The sequence below is a fragment of the Staurois parvus genome, unplaced genomic scaffold, assembly GCF_062004578.1.
Source record: "Staurois parvus isolate SC_StPar_1 unplaced genomic scaffold, SC_StPar_1.0 ptg000682l, whole genome shotgun sequence".
Taxonomy (NCBI): Eukaryota; Metazoa; Chordata; class Amphibia; order Anura; family Ranidae; genus Staurois; species Staurois parvus.
Window position 1 is genome coordinate 11,791,519 of NW_028318478.1, and position 27,007 is coordinate 11,818,525.

The 27,007-nt window shown below is 38.8% G+C and overlaps 1 protein-coding gene across 1 annotated transcript in view; it reads left to right on the forward strand.

Moving 5' to 3' along the window:
* THSD4 (thrombospondin type 1 domain containing 4) overlaps nt 1-27,007 on the forward strand; it is an 871,621-nt gene that overhangs the window by 150,350 nt on the left and 694,264 nt on the right. The window contains exon 4 of the mRNA XM_089652473.1: nt 9,991-10,418. Coding sequence (XP_089508599.1) covers nt 9,991-10,418 — 428 coding nt within the window. The remainder of the gene's footprint in view (nt 1-9,990; nt 10,419-27,007) is intronic.

The window sequence follows — 27,007 nt, forward strand, 5'->3', positions numbered from 1 at the left end:
TGAAGGTAGAAAGTGAAGTAATTTGCCTACTGGCGGACACAAATAAGCTGCCACACCTTGCCTGTTATTACCCTAAAAGAGCAGGAATCAGTGTATGGGTGTACGGTATGGGCTAGCCTGCGGTGCAGCACAACAGCTTACAATCTTACACAAATCTACAGTATTCCCCCTCCCATAACTGTTCCTGTAGCACGTGCCTGAGTATTCCTTCTGAGCAAAACGCCAGTCTGGCTTGAGTTTGTAGGATTTTATCAGCTCTCCAATGTGAAATGTCACTTTAAATTGTGGAGTCCTTCCAATGATCAGTAACAACACTTGTGGCCTGACACAAACAGAGACCCTAACTAACTAACTATAGGCCTGGTCCGCTGATGACTCTGAACAGAACAAATGTCTCTCCAACAGGCCTGCGATATTGCAGTGTATGCTGCATTGTTCCCCTGCTCTCATCAGCTTCCTGGCAGCAATCTCATCAGCTTCACCCAGCTGCAGCTCACACGGCCCCTTCATTCAGCATTCTCCAGAACATGGCTTCTGTTTCCTCTTCCTGTTTCCTCAACTTTGTGTGAAAACCCCACCTCTTCAGGAATATACAAATATCTATGCAGTCTGAGCCTGTGTTAGAAAAACAGTGACATCTTGTGGCTAAACCTCAGAATGTCAGTCAAAACATTAATTTACTCCACACAATAATTTACTGCACACAAACAGTGTTCAAACAATGAGAGCTGTTTCCCCATCTCACACTTTCACTTTCAATGATACTGGTAAACAGGACAAATAAAAAGGGTGAATCCCCCTAACGAAGACACAGTCTGCAGTACAAACCTAATAGGTATTCTAATCCCTCTCCACCTTGTCCAGAACTGAAAAATGTTTTGCCTTTAGTTATACTTTAAACCCTAAAAATAAAAGTTCTCCTTTTTACTCCCTTTTGGTCTGTTAAATATACCATCAAAGTATTTTTTTGTATCTGTTCAATAACTTCAAACAGATACCTGTTGATCATGTCAGAAATGTAGAGCTGTCCTGTGCACACTTTCTGCGTAATTAGCCCTCATAATTATTTTCTTGCACTACAAAACAATTCTCTATTTTGTGGAGATGAGGACAGTGGGAGGGATTTAGTAATTTATTAAAACACAACTGGCCAGGACTGACACCAGTTCCCAAAAAGGCTGTGTCTTGTCAGCCAACAATAAGTAATATGAGCTGAGTGTATTTATTGCATATCCGTGAGTATTTTTCTGTACTTTCAGGGTCTTTAAAAAAATAAAACATTGGAAAATGTGCATATATTACAAAGATGCACTGCATTGTTTTTTTTTCTGTTTCACACTGCCATACAGTTAAATCTTTAAATTTTCTTTGTTCCTTCCAGGCCTCTGCATCTCAAGCCCAGAAAGTAAACAATGCCTTGACTGGCCAAGTTGCCCCTTCTGGTGATAAGCCCTGCCCACCGTCATTCAGCTGTCAGATAGTAGGGACTCAGTGGCCAGAGTCCACCTGATACTTATCTGACAGTAGTGTAGTGCATTCTCACTTAGTTTCTATGGTTTACTGCACCATGAACTGGTACCTTGCACGGTACATGTACATATGTTTGGACTTTCTTACATTTGATATGCTAGTTAATTGTTTTCCATTTTGTAAGGTCCCAAAACCTCCTTGATTTGTTAGGCCTTATCTAGTTTGAGATCAAGACCATTCCAAAGCTTAAAAGATTGTCTGATCTCTAACGTCTCTCAAGGAGTCATGGGTTGCGCTCTACAGTGGCGTGCATATCTATAAAGATAAATGACTCTTACAAAGCAGGGAAAACCTAGACAAATATATTTAAATGCCTTATGCTTCCAATTTCCACTATCTGAAATATCCATTAAGTGAACGTTAGCAGGTACTGTTGTGAAGACAACATCTAGAGAACAAGAATAACATTTTGATAGAACTGCCTGTACACTGATCAAAGTTGTAAAATTCCCATAATACTAAAAAGACCTGTTATACTTACTTTAACAATAACCTGCAAGAATATTTAGTCAAACATAGAGTAGTGGTGCGTCAGCCCACTCCATAATCTTGCTTTCACAAATATGATCCGCATGGAAAGGTCATCAGATGAGAACTTTACCTACAATCCCATCATAAAAGTCAACTCCGGAATTATGCATAACAATTCTTAGATAAATAAGTAGCATTTAGGGAACCATAGTACATTTAGGAGTTTTTACAGGCACCCCACTTTAAAAAGTATAAGCTGAATGTCTGTTAGCACCACCACCTCCAGTCTTACTAGCCAAGGAGAAATGGATCTATTAGATGGAATGCACTGATGAAGATAAGAGGAGCATATCTGACAACACATGGAGATCCTGAACAGCCTTTCACTAAACCAAACCCTCACTAAGGTCTCCCTTAGCTTTTCAGGCTTTTCCAGATTACATGGTCACTAAACTTCCACCAAAAGACATTACCGAATCTGTCCTGAAAACATTCTTTCTATCCAAAATTCCATCTCTTCAAAAATTGTATTATTCTTACTTCCATCTCTTTAAAGTAGGGAGAAACATGTCATTTGTGAACAGGGGTGCCCATACTTGTGTGTATAATGAGTAAACAAAACATACAGTATACAAATACAGTCAGGTCTATAAATATTGGGACATCGACACAATTCTAACATTTTTGGCTCTATACACCACCACAATGGATTTGAAATGAAACGAACAAGATGTGCTTTAACTGCAGACTGTCGGCTTTAATTTGAGGGTATTTACATCCAAATCAGGTGAACGGTGTAGGAATTACAACAGTTTGCATATGTGCCTCCCATTTGTTAAGGGACCAAAAGTAATGGGACAATTGGCTTCTCAGCTGTTCCATGGCCAGGTGTGTGTTATGCCCTCATTATCCCAATTACAATGAGCAGATAAAAGGTCCAGAGTTCATTTCAAGTGTGCTATTTGCATTTGGAATCTGTTGCTGTTAACTCTCAAGATGAGATCCAAAGAGCTGTCACTGTCGGTAAAGCAAGCCATCATTAGGCTGAAAAAACAAAACAAACCCATCAGAGAGATAGCAAAAACATTAGGCGTGGCCAAAACAACTGTTTGGAACATTCTTAAAAAGAAGGAACGCACCGGTGAGCTCAGCAACACCAAAAGACACGGAAGACCACGGAAAACAACTGTGGTGGATGACCAAAGAATTCTTTCCCTGGTGAAGAAAACACCCTTCACAACAGTTGGCCAGATCAAGAACACTCTCCAGGAGGTAGGTGTATGTGTGTCAAAGTCAACAATCAAGAGAAGACTTCACCAGAGTGAATACAGAGGGTTCACCACAAGATGTAAACCATTGGTGAGCCTCAAAAACAGGAAGGCCAGATTAGAGTTTGCCAAACGACATCTAAAAAAGCCTTCACAGTTCTGGAACAACATCCTATGGACAGATGAGACCAAGATCAACTTGTACCAGAGTGATGGGAAGAGAAGAGTATGGAGAAGAAAAGGAACTGCTCATGATCCTAAGCATACCTCCTCATCAGTGAAGCATGGTGGTGGTAGTGTCATGGTGTGGGCATGTATGGCTGCCAATGGAACTTCTTCTCTTGTATTTATTGATGATGTGACTGCTGACAAAAGCAGCAGGATGAATTCTGAAGTGTTTCGGGCAATATTATCTGCTTATATTCAGCCAAATGCTTCAGAACTCATTGGACGCCGCTTCACAGTGCAGATGGACAATGACCCAAAGCATACTGCAAAAGCAACCAAAGAGTTTTTTTAAGGGAAAGAAGTGGAATGTTATGCAATGGCCAAGTCAATCACCTGACCCGAGTCCGATTGAGCATGCATTTCACTTGCTGAAGACAAAATTGAAGGGAAAATGCCCAAGAACAAGCAGGAACTGATGACAGTTGCAATAGAGGCCTGGCAGAGCATCACCAGGAATGAAACCCAGCGTCTGGTGATGTCTATGCATTCCAGACTTCAGGCTGTAATTGACTGCAAAGGATTTGCAACCAAGTATTAAAAAGTGAAAGCTTGATTTATAATTATTATTCTGTCCCATTACTTTTGGTCCCTTAACAAGTGGGAGGCACATATGCAAACTGTTGTAATTCCTACACCATTCACCTGATTTGGATGTAAATACCCTCAAATTAAAGCTGACAGTCTGCAGTTAAAGCACATCTTGTTCGTTTAATTTAAAATCCATTGTGGTGGTGTATAGAGCCAAAAATGTTAGAATTGTGTCAATGTCCCAATATTTATGGACCTGACTGTATATACTCTATATACACTATATTGCCAAAAGTATTGGAACACCCCTCCAAATCATTGGATTCAGGTGTTCCAGTCACCTCCATGGCCACAGGTGTATAAAATCAAGCACCTAGGCATGCAGACTGCTTCTACAAACATTTGTGAAAGAATGGGTCGTAGGTTGCCACCTGTGCAATAAGTCCATCCATGAAATTTCCTTGCTACTAAATATTCCACGGTCAACCGTTAGTGGTATTATAACAAAGTGGAAGCAACCGGGAACAGCAACTCGCCCACAAAGTGGTAGACCATGTAAAATGACAGAGCGAGGTCAGCGCATGCTGAAGAGCACAGTCGCCAACTGTCTGCAGAGTCAATAGTTAAAGACCTCCAAACTTCATGTGGCCTTCAGCTTAGCATAACAACAGTGCTTAGAGAGCTTCAAGGAATGGGTTTCCATGGCCGAGCACCTGCATCCAAGTCTTACATCACCAAGTGTAATGAAAGCATCTGATGCAGTAGTGTAATGGACACCACCACTGGACTCTAGGGTAGTGGAGACATGTTGTCTGGAGTGACGAATCACACTTCTCTGTCTGGCAATCTGATGGATGAGTCTGGGTTTGTCAATTGCCAGGAGAACAGTACTTGCTTGACTTCATTGTGCCAAGTGTAAAGTTTGGTGGAGGGGGGATTATGGTGTGGGGTTGTTATTGTTCAGGGGTTGAGCTTTTCCCCTTAGTTCCAGTGAAGGGAACTCTCAAGGCATCAGCATGCCAAGACAGTTTTGACAATTTAATTCTCCCAACTTTGTGGGAACAGTTTAGGAATGGCCCCTTCCTGTTCCAACGTGACTGCTTACCAGGGCACAAAGCAAGGTCCATAAAGACACCGATGAGCAAGTTTGGGGTGGAAGAACTTGACAGGTCTGGACAGAGTCCTGACCTCAACCCGACAGAACACCTTTGGAATGAATTAGAGTAGAGACTGCTAGCCAGGCCTTCTCGTCCGACATCAGTGCCTGACCTCACAAATGTGCTTTTCGAAGAATGGTCAAACATTCCCATAAACACACTCTTAAACCTCATGGACAGCCTTCCCAGAAGAGTTAAAGCTGTTGTAGCTGCAAAGGGTGGGCCAACTCAATATTGAACCCTACGGACTAAGACTGGGAGGCCATTAAAGTTCATATGCGTGGAAAGGCAGGCATCCCAATATTTTAGGCAATGCAGTCTACGTGCATGTATGTGTGTGTGTGTGTGTGTATATATATATATATATATATACACAATCTTAGAAGAATCTCTGTCCAGTTCGGGTTTTGAACCTTTCCTTTTTGGCAATTTAGGATCACCTGGAATGTGGAGTCAGTGCTCTTGGACCTGGGGAACAGACAAGTCATGTCTGTGAAAGCTATAAGGTTGTAGGAAGCTGTAAAATGATACTTCTAGATTGATAAGCATTATGCTTGCTCAGTCTGCTAGTTAGGACATGGGTGTGTGTAGTTAGTGCTGGGATGTGGCTAGTATTTTGTTTTGGTGCTTTTGCCTTGTCTAACACTTTACAGCACATGTACTGTAAATAGACTTGTAAATGCACCAATAACACTGCACTGTTTGTCACTATATCACTGGACTTGTATCAGTGCCTGAAAGTGTGCTCACCCCAGGGAGCTTTGTACCTGCTACCTATCCCCAGATCACAATATAAAAAGACAGACTGAAAAAAATACTCAATACACAGAGAAACAGGGATTGGCTTTATGTAGTTTTCAAAGGTCAAAGGTTAGTTGTATACTTGTATGTTGGTACAGTTAGAAGTTTCTTTTTCTTCCAAGCCATTAAGAATTTCATCATGGGTCTCCGCAGGAGATTACGCACAATACAGGCAACACACATTGGCTGACTTTGGAAGTGTGGGAATTGGGATGGATTCAGCATTGAGAAGAAGTAAAAAAAAGAGCCTTAAAAGTGACATGGCACATTGCCCAAAGAGATCCACCCCAGTGAAAAATGTTTTCTTCTCAATCCAACGATTCCATCACATGGTTCAAAACTCCCGTTCCTCTTTGGAACCTCTTCTGCTTTTCTATGAGCTCTGAAGAAAATAACTGCCGGGCACTGAGAACAGTTCCATTAGTTACTGGATATTTACACGATTATTATTCGGTCATGTCTGTTTCAGATCTAAAAAAAGCTACAATCTGAGAAAACTGGCAGGATCTTGCATTCATCTGTAGAATTTCTGTGTCCTTGGAGCCGACAGTTTAACATACTGTTTCTATTACTGTTCTTGTTTTGGATTTCTGTCTCACACTTGTTGCATTCCCCAATGAAGGCTGAGGGATGGAATTTGATTTATTTGTATAATATCCCATAAACCAGTGTTTAATTGAATTAAAGGGAAAAGTGCATGTGTTACTCCTGTTCTGCAGAGAAATAATTTTCAAGTGGGTGTATCATTTATTTTTAACTCTTGCACCACCAGGTGTATTAGTATTCCTCTTGAAGCATAACTCCACGCAGAAGGGAAGTTATGAGCTACCCCACTCTACCCATATAAAAGTTTTGGCTGGAGTTGACATTAAATAAATGTTTAAAGCCCAATGCAAGCCAACAACTATATTCTGATAGGTAGAATGGGGAAGTATTAGCACCTCTGTCAGTTTTGTTGAAAACACTAAGCGCCTTCTGTTTGTATGCAGAAAAATAAAATATACTGTCTTACAAAGAAGTGTATCCCCTGTGTAATAAAATATAAATTAATACTCTAGTCTGCCAACAAAAATAAAAATGCAAAAAATGTTAGCTGCCCCTTAAAAAAAAATCACTTGTGACCATATAATAAAGTAAGGTATGACACTATACATGCACACTAGGTAAACAATATTCTGTGATAGGAACATATAAGACCTGAAAGTACTATAAATCAATGAGTCCAAAGTAAAATAACAAAAGCAAGAACAGAAATCTTACACCAGGTTGTGGATCAAAACAATGGTGCATAATCCGCTGGTGCCAAATAAATTGCTCCATGCAGATCCTTCCTTTCCAAAGGCGTTGTCAACCTAGGGCAGAGAGTGTGTTAGGACACATAATACCTCCCTCTTTTCTCCATTAAATGGGAGGTGTTTTGTAGTCCATGGAAATAGCAGTGAACATAGCTAACTAATAACAATCCAGAGGCAGAGAGCACAGGAAGCTGACAACTCACAAGATTTCTAGCTGCTACTTTTCTTTTTCACTTGTTAGATATAATCAAATGCGATCAACTGTATATGTAACAGAACAAAAAGGATTAATGTTTTTTTTTCTTTTTTATATATATACTGAACTTTTTTATTGTAAAAAGTTGCAAATATTAATGCAATGGGGGAGATTTACTAAAGCTGGTTCAGTCAGAAACTGGTGCAGCTGTGCATGGTAGCCAATCAGCTTCTAACTTCAGCTTGTTCAGTTGGGCTTTGGAAGCTGATTGGTTTCTATGCAGTAGTGCACCTGATTTTGCACTCTTTAGCTTTAGTAAGAAACAGATAATTACATTGTATAGAGTGTTGAAGTCTAAAATACTGTTATGAGAATGCAGCTGCATACAGTATATTGCAAGCCATGTACAATAGAATAAACAACTAAACTAATAAGACTATGAGTGAAAATAATAAACAAAAAAAGTACAATTTGTTGTGTATCTTATTCTTGTTCTTAGTTGAATAATAAAAGTGGAGGAAAAGAAATCAAGTTGCAATGTCTGTACTGGTTGCAGTCCGAAAGGAATTAGAGGCTTAAGTAACTCCCCTGACCTGGGAAATAGGAGCCTAAATAAGAGTGTCCAAAGTATCAACAGAGTTCAACCATTCTCCCCAATTTTTTTCAAAATTATAGGGGCAACCTCTTGTCTCGTATGTCAGTTCGTAGAGAGAAATTTATTGTTAGACTTTACATACATTTTGAAGTTTGAATTCTGCATCTCTTTTATGGGGAGTTAATTTATTGAGGAATAATTGTAAAGGTGATTGGACAGTCTTGTAGATATACTTGGGTTTTATAATTTCCTCAAATTTATATTTTTGAATTAATAAATTGAATATGTGTAATTTTTGTTTTAAACTAATCAAAGCCCTGTACACACAAGCCGAATATTGTCCGGTTCAACAGAAATGACATTCGGCCTGTGTATACACCAGCCTGTTGAAAGGGCATGCTGAAAAACCGGCATCTGATCAGTATCCGAGCAAGCGCTGACAGGTACAATAGCCTGCTGGGCTGAATGAACAAAAAAAATTGATAGTGTCTACCCAGCATAAAGTTAGGTGATCCACTTTATGAATAATTTTATAATCATTCATATAACAGTGTGATATCTTCTACTTATTTAAGTCTATTTTCATTTGTGTATCAAGGTTTGGCCCTGGGGTCTAGCTCTGACTCTTTTATAAGAATGCTTGATTCTTTATCCATCATTATTCCAATAGAAGCATAGTCAATACAGCAGTGAGTTAATGTGAAAACATGAAATATAAAAGGTGCAGCGCTAAAATAATGAGTAAGTCTAAATGAAAATCAAATAAGAGATGTGCATATAAATAAATAGATAATGATGCAGTAAATGGAGCAGCAATAAAAAATAGCAGAAATACTAAGAAATGGACACAGTGAGGCACTCTGGTCAGCGCTAGCAGTCTAATAAATGTGAAAAGAAATAAATTATTAATATAACAATAATCAGTTTACTGATCAGTATGGTGATGGTATCTGTGACACTGAGTGGTCAGCGTAGAGTGATCTAAAATGGATTAGTGACTGGTAGTGAACATATCAAATTGCACAATAACAATAAACAATAATTATAAGAAAGTCCAGAAAATGAATCTGTGAACAGGTGACAGCCAGTGCTGGTGAATCCGTGAAAAAGTATTCTTTTATATGCACTCACCAGAAACGCATATAAGATGTGCATGGACAGCTCTTTACTTCCCCAGGTTAGTCAGTCAGCACACCTATTAGTCATAGGACCATGAAGGCCAAGGTGATCTCAGATAGAAATGGTGACACCAAACTGCATACAATCGCGGTAGGAAATCTTGAGGAGTTAGCTCACAAAAGAGCCAGAGAATATCAGCTAATAGTGTAGTACTTTATTAAAGGTAAGGTATATCCACATCATGGAATGTACAAACAAAAGTATAAAACAACTCACTAAGATGGCCGCCAGACCTTCGTGCGGCCCCGGCGGCAGGACGTCAATGTGCAGGCTCCTCCCTGATGCGTTTCGTGCACACGCACGTTCTCAAAGGGATTTGTGAACACATGTTCATTCCTGCAATTTTGTATTATACACTGTATTTTTTGTATATTAAATGTTGTTTTGATGAGTAGACATCTTGGAAGTTCAGATGTTGCGCTGGAGCTTAAAGGAGTTTAGCTACACTGCTGGCGATTGTTTTGTAACTGTACAGGTGTTCCTCTACAGCACTGTAACAAATTTAATATTACATCACCTAGCCACAACAAGTTTACAGAACTTTATGTGAACACAGTCTGCTAAAAAGTCAAGACTGTAAACCATTTGAAGTCAGCAATTTAATTAAAATGTAAGGTGATGAATAGAGAAGTGTCACATGTCGATTGGATGGCAACTATTTCTGTCTGTCTGTGTACCATAATTTCTTTCAACGTTATTGTTTATTTGCACTTACACTGTATTCCTGGTTATATGTTTACAGGTTCCACAGAGGATAGAACAACAAAGTGGCACAGCAGACAATATCAGTGCTGGGTCTGCTGGAGTTTGGGGCAGCTGGGGACCTTGGTCGGCTTGCTCTAGAAGCTGTAGCGGTGGTGTTATGGAACAAACTAGACCCTGCCTACCAGCCAGCTACCATGAAAGAAGCTACCAAGGCTCAAGTCACCAATATTCTGCTGCTGAAAGAACATCCAGCCATCAAAACACTCTTGGCCATGAGACTGCATTAAATCCATACTCTGGTCATGTGGTATCTGCCATTCGGACATCGGTCCCATTACACAGAAATGGAGATAATACTAGACTCAGTCCCCCAGCTGTCAATGATTTTAGTCATCTTGGGAGAGGAATAATACGAGGAAATCGGCAACAACTGCCACAAGGGCATATCTCCAGAATTGATAGAAGGTATTTTGTTTTTTTCTTTGTTCTAATATGTCCTTGTGATATGGGGCGTATAATTGTGAATTGAAATCTGTATACTTCTTATGGAGCAAAGCATTTTTTACATTAGATCTACTGTATTTGTCTATTGATTCAGCAGTAACATTTTCATTACATAGGACACCAAAGTCATACATCCAACCTATAGAGAAAAAGCAGTTTAGACAAAAAAAAGTGAAATAAATCAGTAGACACACAGTTGAAGATGGTTACATGTTTTTGGGAATGGGGCTGGATGATTGGAGATGGTTACAAATTTTAAGAAATTAGGTTGGATAGTATTTTGAATTTACTGTGTATCATGTTTAGATAGAATACTACAATACTTTCATCTTTAAAGATGTGGTTATCAGAAATATTAACATACACACAATCTCCAGTTATTAATGAGGCATTGACTTATTTACCCTTATTTAGCAGTACTTTAAAAAAAACATCAGAAGGCAGTTTTTTTATTACACTAGACACACTATGGGGTTGATCTAATAAATCGGAAAATTGCTCTGCATAGTAACCAATCACCTTTCAGTTTGTTTTTTTTTTTCAATCAAAGCTTAATTGAACAAGCTGACGTTGAACACTAATTGGCTGCCATACACAGCTGTCCCAGATTTTGCACTCCTCCAGTTTTAGTAAATCAACTTCTATATGTCTTCTGTAATGCAACAATCTTACCTGCCCATTCCCAAACTTCTGTAGAATACACAACAAGCTGGTTATGCACTAGTTATACATTCTCGGTATCCCTAGGTGCTGAGATGGATGAACTCCCATGCACATTCACAGGAGTTACATCATCCTGGCCTGGCCAGCGAAGAAAGCGAAGAACTCTTGTATCTGGAAGAAACAGAGGAGAAGATGTTGGCATTGGGGATGGAGCTCCCTATACTACCCATACTATAAAACTAGCTTGATTAGCTTCAGGAAAGTTTGTACTATTGTAGAAATCATTTTACTGTTTTATTACTGTAATATCCATTATTGGTTACATATTTCCGGAGGGTATCATATCTTTGTACGGAGGCAAGATTGTGAAAATTAATATTTTTTACATTGTTAAAAATAATGGATTTATAGTTCCAGTCTTGAAGGTAGGACACTTCTCAGCACACTACCTACTTATTGTACTGCAGGTGGTCTGCCTGAGTCCATTCAGCACAAAATGTGGATGCAGTTAGCAGCTCTTTTCTGTAGGGTAACATGTTTTAAGTTAACTGGCCTTTTAAATCCATTGTGAAGGAATGCAAGGTTTTCGGTAATGGCCTGGATGCACGTTTGGAATAGGTTACATAAATAGCTGTAATCTAGACACCATGCAGCCATTATCTCACACTAGGAACAGCTGTAGAATCTACAAAGATTCACATTGCAGGTGGTTTAAATATAAATCAGCTTTCATTTTTTTAATGAAAATGTATTCACAGGTTTGTAAACCAACCACATGCACACCAGAAGTTAAACTACAGACACAAATAAAAAGCCACCCCTGAATTCATTACAGATTAATTAAAAAATGGTGAAGTGAATTTTTATATGCACCCAAATCTCTCTTAATAAAACTATCCATTCATTCTCTTCACATTAGTACATAGACTGGTATCTTACTGAGAGGATGGAGAGAGCAGCATGATCCATTAATACGCTGCTGTACCTTCATTTTCCTCAAATTGCATACATCAAATAACAGTTGGCAGTGCCTCCTAGACCAGGTTGTGTTGCCCAACTGCAGTGCAATCTGCAGAAAGGTCCAAGAGAGTGCAGGGTCTGGCTTTGCTGATTGGAAGGAGCACCTAGACCACAACGGTACAGACTTAAGGTGGTCCACATATTTGTTTGTCTGCTGCACTTTTACTCCTCCTGCATACTGGGCATTTTAAAAACACCAATAGCATTAGCTGTATAAAGTCACATTAAAAACAAGTGTTTTTCCAAATTTTTTAGCGTTTTTGCATTAATGTTTAGCCGCGTTTTTCCACGCTTGTGTTTTTTAGCATTTTTTACACAAAAAAAATAAATACAATTTTTGCTAAAAAAAAGCCCAAAAACGCTGGTTGCCACATTTTATGGTGTTTTTCCACGTTTACGAACGTTAGCGCATTTTTACAGCTAAAAACTCCTCTAGAAAACCACTAGTTAATGGGGGGGGGGGGTTCCAGCCAAAAAACACTCCAGCTTGAAAACACTGATTAAAGCCCATGTGTGCATGGGCACATAGGTTAACATGCTGGGGAGTTTACTGGCTGTAGAAAAAAATGCCAAAAGCCAACGACAGCCACTGTAGAAATGTCCAATGTGCATGAGGACTTAGTTTTTCTCAGATCAGATTAGCACATTAAAATGTTTAAAAAAAAACAAGTAAAGTTATTCCTCTGTTAGATATGTTTGATCAGCACTAAAAGAAAAATACTTATTGACCTTATCAGAAATTTAGAACCACTCTGTGTCTCATGTTCACTCTATTATCACAAGGAAAATCATGTTTCCTAGTTCTTAACTTGGGCTACAGAACAGTCACTCACTATGTTATGTAGAGCGAGGAGAGTGAGATGGATTGTGTAGTTTAGCAAAAGAACACTGGGCAAGACTGCTTGCAATCTCAGTCCAGAAAAGGCACTTTGATGTCAGTCCAGTACAGGAAATTAGAAGTTGACTGCATTTCTGGCAGATCAACAGGTATCTTTCCGGACTTCATAAACATTGGACTGATGCATGTTTTGCAGAGTCGTACTTATTATTTTTCCTTGAAATATGCTTTAATTTATTAGATTCAGTCAGACTAGAAACACCAAAACTGTATTTTGACATGCATTTTTGTGTGTGTTGATGTTCTTTACTGTGTTTTAGTTCATTTTGCTGCATTTTTTGCCACTATAGGATCTATTTTTTAACCTGGCCATTCAAGATTCTGACATTCAGTGGTATATCTAATCTGATTGATGCTGATTGACCATGCCTATAGGAGTTCAGGCTGCTGATCCAGATGTAGACTCTGCTATAGTTTGTGCTGCAAAGATCTCCCCTGTACTTTCTTTTTTGGAAAACGTCCTGCGTGAAGACTGAGAGCTTCCCCTGCTGTCATGGTTTCCTCCTAGTCATACGAGGCAGCATTTCTTCCTGAACAGAGAATTTTTGGACAATTGTTTCCTGCCTTCTGTGGACACTTCAGTCCTTCACCTTAGTGAACAATTCTCTGCCCTGTTCTGGTGGCGTCTTTAAGTTGTAAAACCATGATTGGATCACATAGTTTCTTGAGTTCTCCTTGCTTAACTTATGATCCTCGAGTTTTACAGCTTCAGCCAATTATTTCTTCGGATATTCCTGTAGTAAGAAGTTTACATCTGTTACATCTCTCAGTGGATGCTACCTATGCTATAGTTGGATGGCTTTTGGACATCCCGCTTACAGTATCTATGATTTTCTAAATCAATGTGTCCCTCACTGGACAGTAACAAAAATTGGATTTTTGCACATCTTTTGTTTTTTTGGAGTCCAGTTAGGGACACAGATCCCACCCCTCTCTCTCTCTTGGTCTTATATACTGCTTGCTAACAAAACTGAGGCACAATGGTTAGGGGTTGTGTTAATGTGGGCTGGGCTTCAGTGATTTTACTAGTGTCCACCTCTTAAAGGCAGCTGGATATAACGCAGACTCCTATGATTTTCTATATCCTCAATTGACGCCAAGAAAAAAATTATGGCAAGTACACAGTCTTATTTTCAAAGTATTTCCAAGCAGAAATATAAGTCACAAATCATAATCATGTAGGGTATACAGATATAAAGAGATACATGATTGGTCACATCCGTTAGGATTCATTCTGTCACATTTACTGTATCATGGTAGAAAATCTGTTATCCTCAACACATTTTGTACAATTAAGATAATCCATATTTCTCTATTTGCAGGCAAAAAAACCTGGGCAGATTGATGATATCACTGTGCTTTGATCAGTATGATGTCATTGAATTATTTTGACTGATGCTGATGATCTAAGCAATTAAAGAAATATTCCTGCCTGCAAAGTTTTCCTAGTATGATCTGTATTCCTACACTACCTCCAAACACCGGTGTGTGTGCTGCACTGTGTTTGAATCATAAAGGTCAAGTGGCAGCTGAGCTCCATCACGATTCAGTAAATGCAACCCTGGCACAACGCCCTTGAGCAAAGGGCCACCTAGCATAACATATTGAATTCCATCTGGAATAAAATGTATTGGTAATAGCAAATATTTAAATATAGACTAAACATTTTTCTAAGTAGCTCTGTTAACTAACAACCAACCAGGGAGTTATAAAACATGGTATACTTTTCATATTAATGGCTGATCTGAGAGGGAGAAAAAAGGGTATAAGGCGCAAGTTGCTGACAGGTGCCAGTGATACACTTTCTATAGTGGTTCCAAGTCTAAAACAAATAAAATATTTGTTAAAAGTATATAAATTCACACTCTGTTATAGCTAAGAGCGTCTATTCATACTTAAGAGGGTGTGGGCCGTTTATAATTTCTTCTGCTAGATAAAAAGACATTTTTTATGACCCAACTGCACCCTTACAAAGTGTAACTTTATGCCATGTTAAGGAAGTTTCACACTATTTAAGATCTGATATTTCCATTACCTGTTTGCTTTCAGGAAACTGCGTTTTCAGTGCCAAAACATCTTGGCCTTACAAGCAGAAAGCTTATTATTGTTCTGTAGGGTGCGGAGGGTATGTGCAGAGCTTGCTGGTTACTGTAAAATGCTGATGAAAAAGTCCTGGTTGTTTCTGCTCTGATCAAGTACTATAAGGAATATTTGTTTCAAGAAAATATAAAGTTGTTCAGCGGCAAAGCCTGCAAATGAAAAAGTTAGAGAATAACAATTTTTTTAGTGACATTTTTGTTTTTCTTGAGTTGTATCCTCTATTGCAGAGGTCTTCAAATGTTTTAAACAAAGGGCCAGATTACTGTCCCTTAGCCTTAGGAGGGCCAGGCTGTGGCCAGTGACTGTAGAATATGCCCCGGCATCACTGGGAGTAGACAATGCGTCAGGCTTGGTGGTCAGTAGGAGGAGGAATAATGCCCCATCTTTGGCATTAGTTGGAGGAATAGAGCCCGATTATTGATGTCAGTGGGAGGAGTAGTACTCCATCATTGGTATTAGTTGGAGGAATAGAGCCCCATTGTTGGTGTCAGTGGCAAAAATGGTATCTTATTGTTGGCACCAGTGGAAGGAATAGTGCCTTATACCAGTGGGAGTAACAGAACCTAATCAGTGTTAGCAACAGTGTCCCAAGGGCCAGATAAAGGCATGCAAAGGGCTGCGGGTTGGAGACCACTGCTCTAGTGCATACCATTATTTAAGTGTCGCTAATTCTTTTTACATATATGCATAAAAAAGGGCTACTTGGTGCAATTTGATGGCTGTCAAAAATATTCTGGTGTTTACTGTAGAAACACTAAATTGTGCCCTATGGTCCAATGCAATGAACTACTCAGCATGGCCAAAGCTTTGTTTTGCTCTGCACCATGAGGTCTGGAGTTGTAAAACAAATTGATTAGGGCAGTTAATATCACACACTGGCCTTTGGATCCTTGATGTTCCTCACATTAGTTTTAGAAATTCTCAAGCAATCCCTGACTTTAAAAAGTGAAAACCACCATCGTAATGACATAATTACATTTACCCTCTGGAGAAATACAACACCAGTGTTGTTCCTCACCACTCTTTAACTCTTGTCTACAGGGACTGTTCTTCAAAGGTTAATTCCATATGTTCTGCATTATTTGAAGTATCATTGGTCCACTCCGATTATACAGATGTGGGTACACAAACCCACTGCATACAGTCTTAACAGGAAACATGCACTTCTATAAACTAGTGCATAGTCTTACCCTTGTCACAGCACTTTCAGCATTGGCTACAAAAAATCTATTTCTTATCAGTTTCCAAAATGCATGAGTCCTGTTTCTCATGGTTGCTTGAGGGTGGATATTATTACTATTATTATACAGTATTTATATAGCGCCAAAGGGTATGCTCAGCACTGTACAGTAGCAATTATGCCTTTTCAGTCCCTGGAAACTCTGGGTACTTATGGAACACTTTACTGATTAGTTTATATGGGACAGATTAAAAACTGTACTTTGCATTTGGCCATTTCATTGGTGCATGTCACACTTGGGACAAAAGACTGAAACATGCTTTACATAAAATGGATTACAAAAAAATTGTTAATATGTGTTAACCACAAACAACAACTTAATTATTTATAAGATATAATTACGCTTATATTACCAATTTTTTTCAAAGCATAAATCAAAAAATTATGTGTAATATAATAGGTAAATGAGTAGCGTGAAAATCATTTTAACCTCAAGTTCTTAAATTATACTTCTGATTACCTTCTCCTCTTTTAACAATCAGTCAACTGGAATCCCAGAAATAAAAGATTTACCATCATGTCACTAAAGTGCATCACTCAGTACAAGTGCCCAGAATTTCTTGCATTTCTATTTGCTAGACATATCTTATTGCAGGAGAGATTTGGACCTCCAAAGGAAGAGCTGAGCAGTTGCATACCTAGCATATTTGATGCATGAAGCACATTATTATTTTTTTTTACACCTTCCCCTATTTTGTGTCAAAATTTATTTCAGTTTTAATCCTAAAATAAATGCTAATAATGATCAGGAATGAAACAAAGACAGTGAACATTGTCTTTGTCTGAAAAGCTGCATATATGATTGTGCCAGTAAAAATAAAAAAGCAAGGTTTTAAGGTTCACATTGCAAAACATGGGGATATTAATGGAAAAGCTTGAAAGTGATAGGTCTGCAGGAGATTAAAGTAATATTAAAGGCTCGTGTTTTTTTTTTAAAATAATATGTCATACTTACCTGCTCTGTGCAATGGTTTTGCACAGAGCAGCCCAGATTATCCTCTTCTCAGGTCCCCTGCCTGCACTTCTAGCCCCTCCCCTTTCTGAGTGACCCCAGAGCAAGCCATTTGCTCTTTGGACACTTGTGTGTGCTCGTTCCTGAGCCCCACCCTGTGTGTGTGTGCTCGCTCCTCACTGGCTGTGATTGTCTCAGCCAAGGAGGAGAGCAAGACCCGGGAGAACTGAGGCTTCTCTGCATAGTGCTGGATCGAGATTGTGCTCAGGAAACTATTAGGGGGGCTGTGTGGGGAGCAGGAAATACAGTGAATAAAAAAAGTCTACACACCCCTGTTAAAATGTCAGATTTCTGTGTTGTACAAGGTGAGACAAGGATAAGTAATTTCAGAACTTTTTCCACCTTTAATGTAACCTATAAACTGTACAACTCAGTTGAACAACAAGCTGAAATCTTTTAGGTAGAGGGAAGTAAAAATAAAAAACTAAAATAATATAGTTGCATAAGTGTGCACACCTTTAAACTAATACTTTGTTGAAGCACCTTTTGATTTTATTCCAGCACTCAATCTTTTTGGGTATGAGTCTATCAGCATGGCACATCTTGACTTGGCAATATTTGCCCACTCTTCCTTGCAAAACACTCCAAATCTTTCAGATTGCGAGGGCATCTCCTGTGCACAGCCCTCTTCAGATCACCCACAGATTTTCAATGAGATTCAGGTCTGGGCTCTGGCTGGGCCATTCCAAAACTTTAATCCTCTTCTGGTGAAGCCATTCCTTTGTTGATTTGGATGTATGCTTTGGGTCACTGTCATGCTGAAAATTGAAGTTCCTCTTCATGTTTAGCTGTCCAAGAGAAGTCTGAAGGTTTTGTGCCAATATTAATTGGTATTTGGAACTGTTCATAATCCCCTCTACCTTGACTAACACCCCAGTTCCAGCTGAAGAAAAACAGCCCGAAAGCATGCTGCTGCTGCCACCACCATGCTTCATTGTGGGTATGGTATTTTTTGGTGATGTGCAGTGTTGTTTTTGCGCCAAACATATCTTTTTGGAATTATGGCCACTGTTTTTAAAAAGTGACAGTGTGTATGGGGAACCTCTCCATCAACATGAAACGGATCAAGCCCTATTTTTGTTCCATTAAAAAAATCACAACAGACGAAAAACGTATGAAATTGGACAACAGTCCATTTTTGCATTGGTATTAGATGTAAAAAAACTTGTGTATACTTCATCCATTTTTTTTTTGTTTTAAAGACGTGACTGAACTGATGAAACACAAAGTCCGCGTGAAAAGGGGCCTTAGAGAAAGCCTGCTTCTATTTTTTGGCTCAGCCTTACTGTCCCTGGTTCACCTTTTTATTTAATTGGATTTAAATTTTTTCAGTAAAAGAGGCTCCACATGACAAGTTGGCATTACCTAGGACAGGTTACATGCAAATGCAGTCTGCCAAGAATACCCGCTCTTTCAGACTGACATCCACCTATTAAGGCATATGGATATTTGCAAAACAATTTCAAAAGGCCTGTCTACTGCTTCCATTGGGACTGAGGACCTTTGAGTGCAGTAATGAAGCAGGGTACTGTGATTTTTTTTTTTTATAGGAAGCTACATACAACACCAGCTGCTAGCCCCTCCCACCAGCTGTGATCAGTCTGCATTTCATAAAGAAGCACAGAGACACAATATCAATGTCACTGGGTCCAAAATAAGGCATGTTGTGAAAACAGAATGTTTTTGTAAAAACATTTAATTGAAAATGTTGATGGGGGAAGGATGTGGGCATGGGGGAACAGGGATGGCAAAGAAGAAGCAGAAAAAATTTCAGCATTAATATGTCAGGGATTTTTGCTAATGATAAGGTGTTTATGATGATACATTTGATCTCTTTGGCTGGTGTTCTGCATGCTCAGCACTGTTAGGAGATATGATGAGGGTTCTGAAACTCCAAGTAATATAACATATGGGTCCACTTACTGCCATCAGTCTCCACTTATCTTACCTCTATCTTTGCCAAATACACGTGTAGTTTGCATTCTGGTCACAGTTCTATATTTTACTGTCATGAATCTTAAATACAAAGAATTGCCCAAACAACCATCCTCTTCTGTAATGCATTAGGTGAAACAGTGAAAAAGTATTTGTTCTCTAAATCATGATCTGCTTATATGGCTAAGAGGCAGTGGAAAATATCTATCCATGGTTGGTGTAGCTTTATTTATGTGTCCAGTAGATCATACAAAATATTCATAAAATCTGTTTATCATCATGATTTGTAGAATACATTATCAGTGTCTTGTTAAAAAAAGACCATTCTTCTGATTCTCTACATTTCTAGAATTATAAACACTGATGTGGAATTTGTATGGGACATTTGCCAACCTGGATAATATAATTCAGAACAATTGATCACATGTTTTTTATTTTTTGCAATGAAATGTAATATTTCGCAATGTGTTCTTGATCTACAGTCATTTTGTTGATTTAAGTTGATGCAACTGCTGTTTTGGACAAATACATTTAAAAAATAGCATTTTAGATTACAACCAGAAATACTGTATATTTGTAAATGTTTACTTTTTAGATGGAGAGCGTGTGTGTGTCTGTCTATCTCTTTCTAGTGCTTCAGACCTTAAAATTAACCTGTGGTCAAGCTATGGTCATTCAGGCATTTACATATATTCACTTTGAAGGGGTGTGACCTTGTACACAATATTAGCTTATTTCTCACTATCCATTGCCTTCGGTCTCCCTATTTTTTTCCCATCTTCATTCGTGTATGTCCATTGCCATATCACTAATTCATTTCTTTTTTGGTGTTTACCCTTTCTTTTGTTGCTCTAAACTTGTCCTTGTGACTCTTCCTTCCATCCTTATGACATGGCCAAGCATTGTGACTCTTCCTTCCATCCTTATGACATGTGTATGCATTGTGAGAGTGCTGAGCCTTGCCAAGGTGTTGAAGGAACTTGGTGCATCATACGGTAGTTTTGTGGATTTAGAAGAAAGACTCAATGTTGTGGAAATCAGGGCTTTGTGGACATACCTTCTCTTCTAGAACTCCTTGTTCTTCGTTTTCTTAAGGATAGTTCATTATAACTTTAGTTGTGTGATTGGTGTCATGTCCTGCTGCAGAATAAAATTATGATCAATCAGATGTCTTCCTCATGGTATTGCATGTTAGATAAGTATCTTCCTATACTTTACGGCATTGAAGAGACCAATAATTCTGACTAAATTCCCAACTCAATGTGCAAAAATGCAGATCTTAACATGCAGGAATTGACAGCATGCTTTACTGTTGCCTACAGTAACTCATCCTTGTGCTGCCCAGGTCTTTGGCAAACAAACTTCTTTTTATTACAGTGAAATATTTCAAATTTTGACTCATTAGTCCAGATCACCCGCTGCCATTTTTCTACACACCAGTTCTCATGTTTTTGTGTATAAACAAGTTGCTCGGCTTTCTTCCCATGAGGTATGGCTTTTTAGCAGCAAGTCTTTCATGAAATTAATTTCTGACCAGACTTCTCTGGACAGTAGATGGTTGTATCAGGGTCCAATTGGTTTCTGCAAAGTCCGAGCTTATGGTTACACTGTACACTGTCTTTCATCTGTTTCCTTGGCTGATCACTGCGTTTTTGGTTCTTAATGTTGCTTGTTTCTTTGTGCTTCTGCGGAAGAACTTGGAATCACCTCATCACATCTGGAAACACCTGTCATTCTTGAAATTTCTGTGTGAGAGAGACCCTGTTGATGCAGTAAGATCACACTGTGTCTTGTTGTACTCAGTCTTGCCATTGTGAAAGTTTGTTTTACATTGAATTGTCTTCAGTGGCCTCACCTTGGCTGTAAATTTATCAAAATCAAAATTCCAATCAGTGTGTGACTCTCCATGGTAACATAAGCTGACTGGATGATTGACTTCTGTGAAAGAAATACGTTGGAAAACTGTCGATCAACAGCTGCAGCCAATTGGCTGCAGCTTTTGATCAGTGCATTGTGAGAGCGGCTTGTCTTGCTGTCAGAATACAATTTCCTGGCATCACCTGTGTGGATGGAGGAATCAGCCTGCTAGCTGAACAAAAAAAAAATGACCTGCCGTAGTAGAGCTTGGATTTCCCTGACCCAGTTTCATTCCTTCCACACTTTTTATCTGGTTGACCATTAGCATCTGTTTGAATCTAAATAGGTAGTATGTATAATATAATAGGTATGTAGCTGTACCAGTGGGTAACTAAAAATTTATATATAAAAATAAAGGCCACATGGAAAGACAAATTATATGCAAGCTCTGACTATAATCTGTTTTAGTATTCTAAGAAGCAGGTTGAGTACATTTAATTAGGAATTCCTTCATGCCATCTCCAAGAAGCCTTTTGTGGTTGCCTTGTAACCTTCATTTACCTCTCTGCTCTCTACTTTCCAGTGTGTGGTACAGTTATAATGCTAACATTTCCATCACATAGCAGCTAGTAAAATTCCATACTACTGCAAACATTTTAAGTCTCTACAGTTGAGCTCCTTTAAAAAGATCAACACTAGTTCCTTTGTGTTTTTAATGCTAAAATTGTTCCACAGAAGATGATAAAGATAAGTACCTTTTAATGATCTTTATTAGAACTGCAGCCCTAGTTCAGTACAAAAAGCTATTTAATGACTTAGCAGTACTATGTGGAGTCTGGCAAGTAGTAATATCATTAAAGAGCTTAAATACAGCATGACCATTTACATGGTAACATTTTTGCGTCATTGACTGCAGAAAATCTTTGTCTAATGAAACCTATTTAAATTAAATGTATAACCTTTGAAAGTATTTAGCTAAACATATAAAATTGGCTTGATGTAAATAGTCCTATCGATGTAATGTTTAAGGAAAAATGTTATTGTAAACATAATTTGTACATCGTAGTTGTGCATGGGGCAGCCATATGTGCTCCTTACATATACAAGCTCTGCTTTTTGTTTTGTAGTGCTATACAATGGTTGTGTCTTACTGCTCCTTCTCACAATGCTAGCCTAGATAACAATGCACTTGGCTAATATGTTGTTGTTAAAAGTTTGGATGTTTGTGAGTGCAAATGTTTAAAGGTTTTGTGAGTACTCTACTAGGATGACTTCCCTTGTTACAAAAAGACTGAAATGAGCAGTAATTATGTTCAATGCTGAAACAGAACGTTGGTGAGCTTGGAGAAAACCATAGCAACAGGAATGGGATGAAGACAGCAAGGGGATGAAACTGTTGTTGGACTGGGAGGAAGTAGCAGGATTGAAACTGTAGCTGGATGTAGAGGTTGAGGTGGGGTGGAAACTTTGGTTGAAAAGGGAAAGAAAGAAGTTAAAGGGCAGGTATTTGTGGCCTAATCTCAGTGATTGTTGGGAAAAACATTCATTGGATGTACAACCTAACAGTTTCTTATTTTTTACCCTATAAAGGCAAAGGCACAAAGCACCACTTTTATCCTACACAACTTTATTTCCAAAGTAACTGTAAAAAACAGTCACAAACATAAAATGGAATATGTCAAATAAAAACTCCAGCCATAGAGCAATTTCATCTGACCAGATGTGCCAAGTTTGGTCAGCTGAAGCATTTCGGGGGATGTGCCCCTCTTCTTCAGAGATAAACCAACTAGATGCAACACCTCATCCTAAATACTCACACACTAAAAGACTCCTCAAAGGTCGTACCATCACAACGTAATAATGTCAAAACCCATAGACCCCTGTTGAATGCTTCAACTAATTTCCTCAACACCTTGACATGACCATAAATGACAACCTTCAATGTGTCAAGATGCCAAAAGGCAAGAAAGGACTACCATTGCTTTATACCCACCAAACCTAGAATGAACAGTAAGTGCATTATACAAATTGTAAAAAGCATCTTCATCTGTTAGGGAGAATGTTCCATCCTAGATTGTAAGCTCGTAAGAGCAGGGCCCTCAATCCCCTCATGTTTTGCATTGTATTGGTATTGTTCTGTCACATGTTCTGTCCCCATTTGTAATGTACAGCGCTGAGCGAACTATTGGTGCTTTATAAATACTGTATAATAATAATAATAATAATAATGTGTCATCAAAATATGTTTGTACAATCCTAATTATTTGAATCAAATTGAAAAGATTCCTGCTGTGCAGACAAGAGCTGCTGGAATGCATGCTCAATGTTTTGGACCACAAGTCGTCACCTCCACTGTATCCGAAGTAAGTCATAACCGAAGTGCATCATATCAGGGCATATCTTTCCTGATAACCCTTTCAAGACCAAAGTCCCTGTTATCAGGGTTGGAGATTCTTAATCACCGAAAGTCTCTATAAGCCTCCAAATTTCAAATCCCATGTAAGGACTTATTATTCCTGGGAAAACGGTAAGTCAGTTTACTACTTTTTAACTGGAACCCTTCACCTGGTATTTTTGAGAACCCTTATGTTCTCCAAAACTGTATTCAAATTGTTTCATTTAAAGGAACTACAACCCAAATAATGGGGAAACATACCTGTCTTCCAGGACCTATCCCTGGCATCTTGTACAATGCTCAGGTTGAAAATGTTAAAAGATACAACTATGTAATAATGCCCAATGGTTTTGTTGTGTAAAACCAGTGTGTTGTGTCTCTCTTTCTCATGTTTGAGTGGTTAAAAGAAAGAAATCTATGGTTTGTTACTCATTAATATGTAGGCAGATTAATATAAATTGCATTTAATCTTCATCACATTAGACGAATGTTAGCTTGATACAGGGAATGATTAACAGATATATTGTTAGGTATATAATGCAAACAGTCTGTGTTTTTAAAATACGTGTCACCAATATCCAGCCAAGGTGTTGTGTGTTGCTTAGAACTTGTCAGTAAAAGTCTGCTTCTTTATTGCTCATAGATGAAACACATTAGGCCCAATGAGTGAGGTGAAAATTTCACTTTGTGTTTTGTCTGTAAAGAAAATACCCCCGTGCAGCATCAGTCTATATTAATCCTTTTCCTGACTTTTATAGGTTTGACTTGGACAATCCTAATATTTTGTTTGGTAAAACACCCCAGTCTACCTTCTCCATCATCCCTGCATGCACAGATTTCAAATTTCTCTTTTTTATTGTCATTTCAAGTAAAAGTGTAACACAAGACAGCTTTTTGGCATAATGACTATGCTGTAACAACCTCAAAAACCTTTTGGCCCTGCACTATATCACACAGATTTTTTTCCTGACATTCCTCCGGATTTACTGCATGGTTTACGACTTATCAGTGAAACTGAAGTATGTAACATAAGGTGTTTGGTCTGCATTTCATCGTGTAATCCAAGGTAGAAACAAAATAGATGTTGTTTTTCATTTAGCTGATGGCTTGATTGGCTGCCCAGAGATAATTCCTCTTTTGGAAGACTGGCTGTATATACCAGTGTTATTTTTTGCAGGTGTCTTGTACCCTGAAGCTTTAATGCCATACTTCACTAGGTTGTTTACTTTAACAGTTGCCTGTCATAGTTAATTACATGCTCCATGGCAAAGACTGACAGAATGCTAAAAAGACATGTGCTGTTTGTTTTGGGGAACCCAGTAGAGGGTTTTACATTAGTTTAGTTAGTGGCTCACATGAGCAAATGTTTTGTGCTTTTTTTAGGCTGTGGACTTGCTGTACAAAACCCTCTTGTATTGCCTTGCTAAATAAACATGCTGGTCAAACATTTTTGGACTGTTTCTGGGAGTCCCTGTGTTGTCCATGGTTACCCCTGCCATTATGTGCATATATATGAAATACGTTGCAATTGGGTTTCCTGGTCATGGCACCCAGTAGTTTACTGCAGATCCACTATGGCATTCTATGGCAAGTGTGGTGCTTCTGATAGGGTTTAGTAAATTATATATCTTTATCATACAGTACAGGGAACAGGATTCAATTCAGAGAGCAAGGGCTATATGCCACTACCTTCAGGTGATTGAACACTGGCAAAATCTTTGTTGGTCTGGCCCCCAAGTGTACCTATATAAACCTGCCCACTCCTTGAGGATCCAGTATTTACTAGTATCCTGAGGTGATGAATGTCTTCTCCTCTTGGAGAAGAATACTTCCTATTTTTCACCAGATTTATTTTACCTCCTTCAGCTGACACTGATCTTACTAGGTATTGCCTTCATGGCTTACTAACAGTTGCTAGGTCGGTGACCCTTGGGAACAGTGGGGCTGGCCTGTAATGTTTGCTTCAAGCACTGGATCCTGAATTTGGCTCTCACCTTGGCACGTGGCTCAACGAGTGTAGTTAGCCACAAGGAGCTTTACAGGTCCATGGTCATGGTTCATTCTTATGGCACCCAGACCCTGAAAATTCCTCGTTAGGGGTATGCCCACTATGATGAGGAAAACTTGGACCCTGAATCTGTCCTTCAGGACATCATGTAAAGCAGAGCCCTCCTTTTCTGTTCTAAGTGGTTAGTGCCTTCATGGGTTCCTTATGAAAATAGATCCTCCTTCTTTCTTTTAACACCAGCAGTTGTAGTTTTGCCTTGGCCTTCCTTCTTCCACTTCTGGACAAGTAGTCTGGAAGCCATCTCTCTCCTTGCTTCCTTGGTGCTTTTTTATCACCCTTATAGGAATTTCTTTCCTGCCTGAGCCCATTCGTCTGCTGATGTCCGATTCTTGGGCCTGTACGACACCTAGCCTCTATTAATTTTCTTTTTCGCAGAGTCACCATCTGAATTTCTATTCATATTTCTACCAAACCGTTTATTGGTAAGTGGCTGTTTGAGTCACCACTGTTGCTTGTTCTGTCGGCAAGGCACTGCCAAGGTTAATAGTTTGTTTGGGTCAGTTGACCCTTCTTTTTTTGTCCTGTGGGTCTGTTGCTGCTGTTTAGATGTACTGTTGCCTGCCCCTCGATTATTACTTGAGGTTGTTCCATGGTCTGTGAATTAATTCCCATGTCCTGTATTGTACAATAAAGGTAATAGAAATTTTGATTTATTTGTAAATTGAGTATCATGGAGTACAGTGTAAGGCACAGTGCCTCTCTTCTCTTCTTTGTGATCTCTTTATTGCTTGCTAAAAAAAACTGGAGCATCATGGAGCAGGTGAGATTATGTGAGTGCACTAGGGGGTAGACCCAGCTACGATTTTGCCAATGTCCAATTATCTGGAGGCTGTGGCATATAACCCATGGTCTATGAAACATTTCCTGTGTCCTGTACTGTACTACCACTTACAGAATTTTCAAGTACATTAAAATTCCTATTTTTACCTCTTTAACAGAGAACATTAAGGAGGTCATTTGACCTTCAGTGACCCATTTCCACCCCTAATCCGATTGACCATTACAATTTACAGAATATACTGCATGTACTGTTTTCTGAATTTGATTATCTTTCCTCTGCATTAATACAACAGACCTGGGACTTGGTATACAGTACAATATGGGAGAAGAAAAGCTGTGGATTTCAGTCACGAGTTTTTCTACATCACATACATTTCTGTTTGATATTACCTTAACAGTGCATGTTTTCAGCTATCATTACAGAATGACAGGTAAAAACTTTATTATAGTTCTATTTTATTAGATTTTCTTGACAACACAATGTTTTTGCACTCTGTTACCAGGTAACAGGCACCCATGATATCAGGCATATGGGATGGGGGTGGCTAGACATGTGATTGGTCAAACCCTCTTTGATGCTTT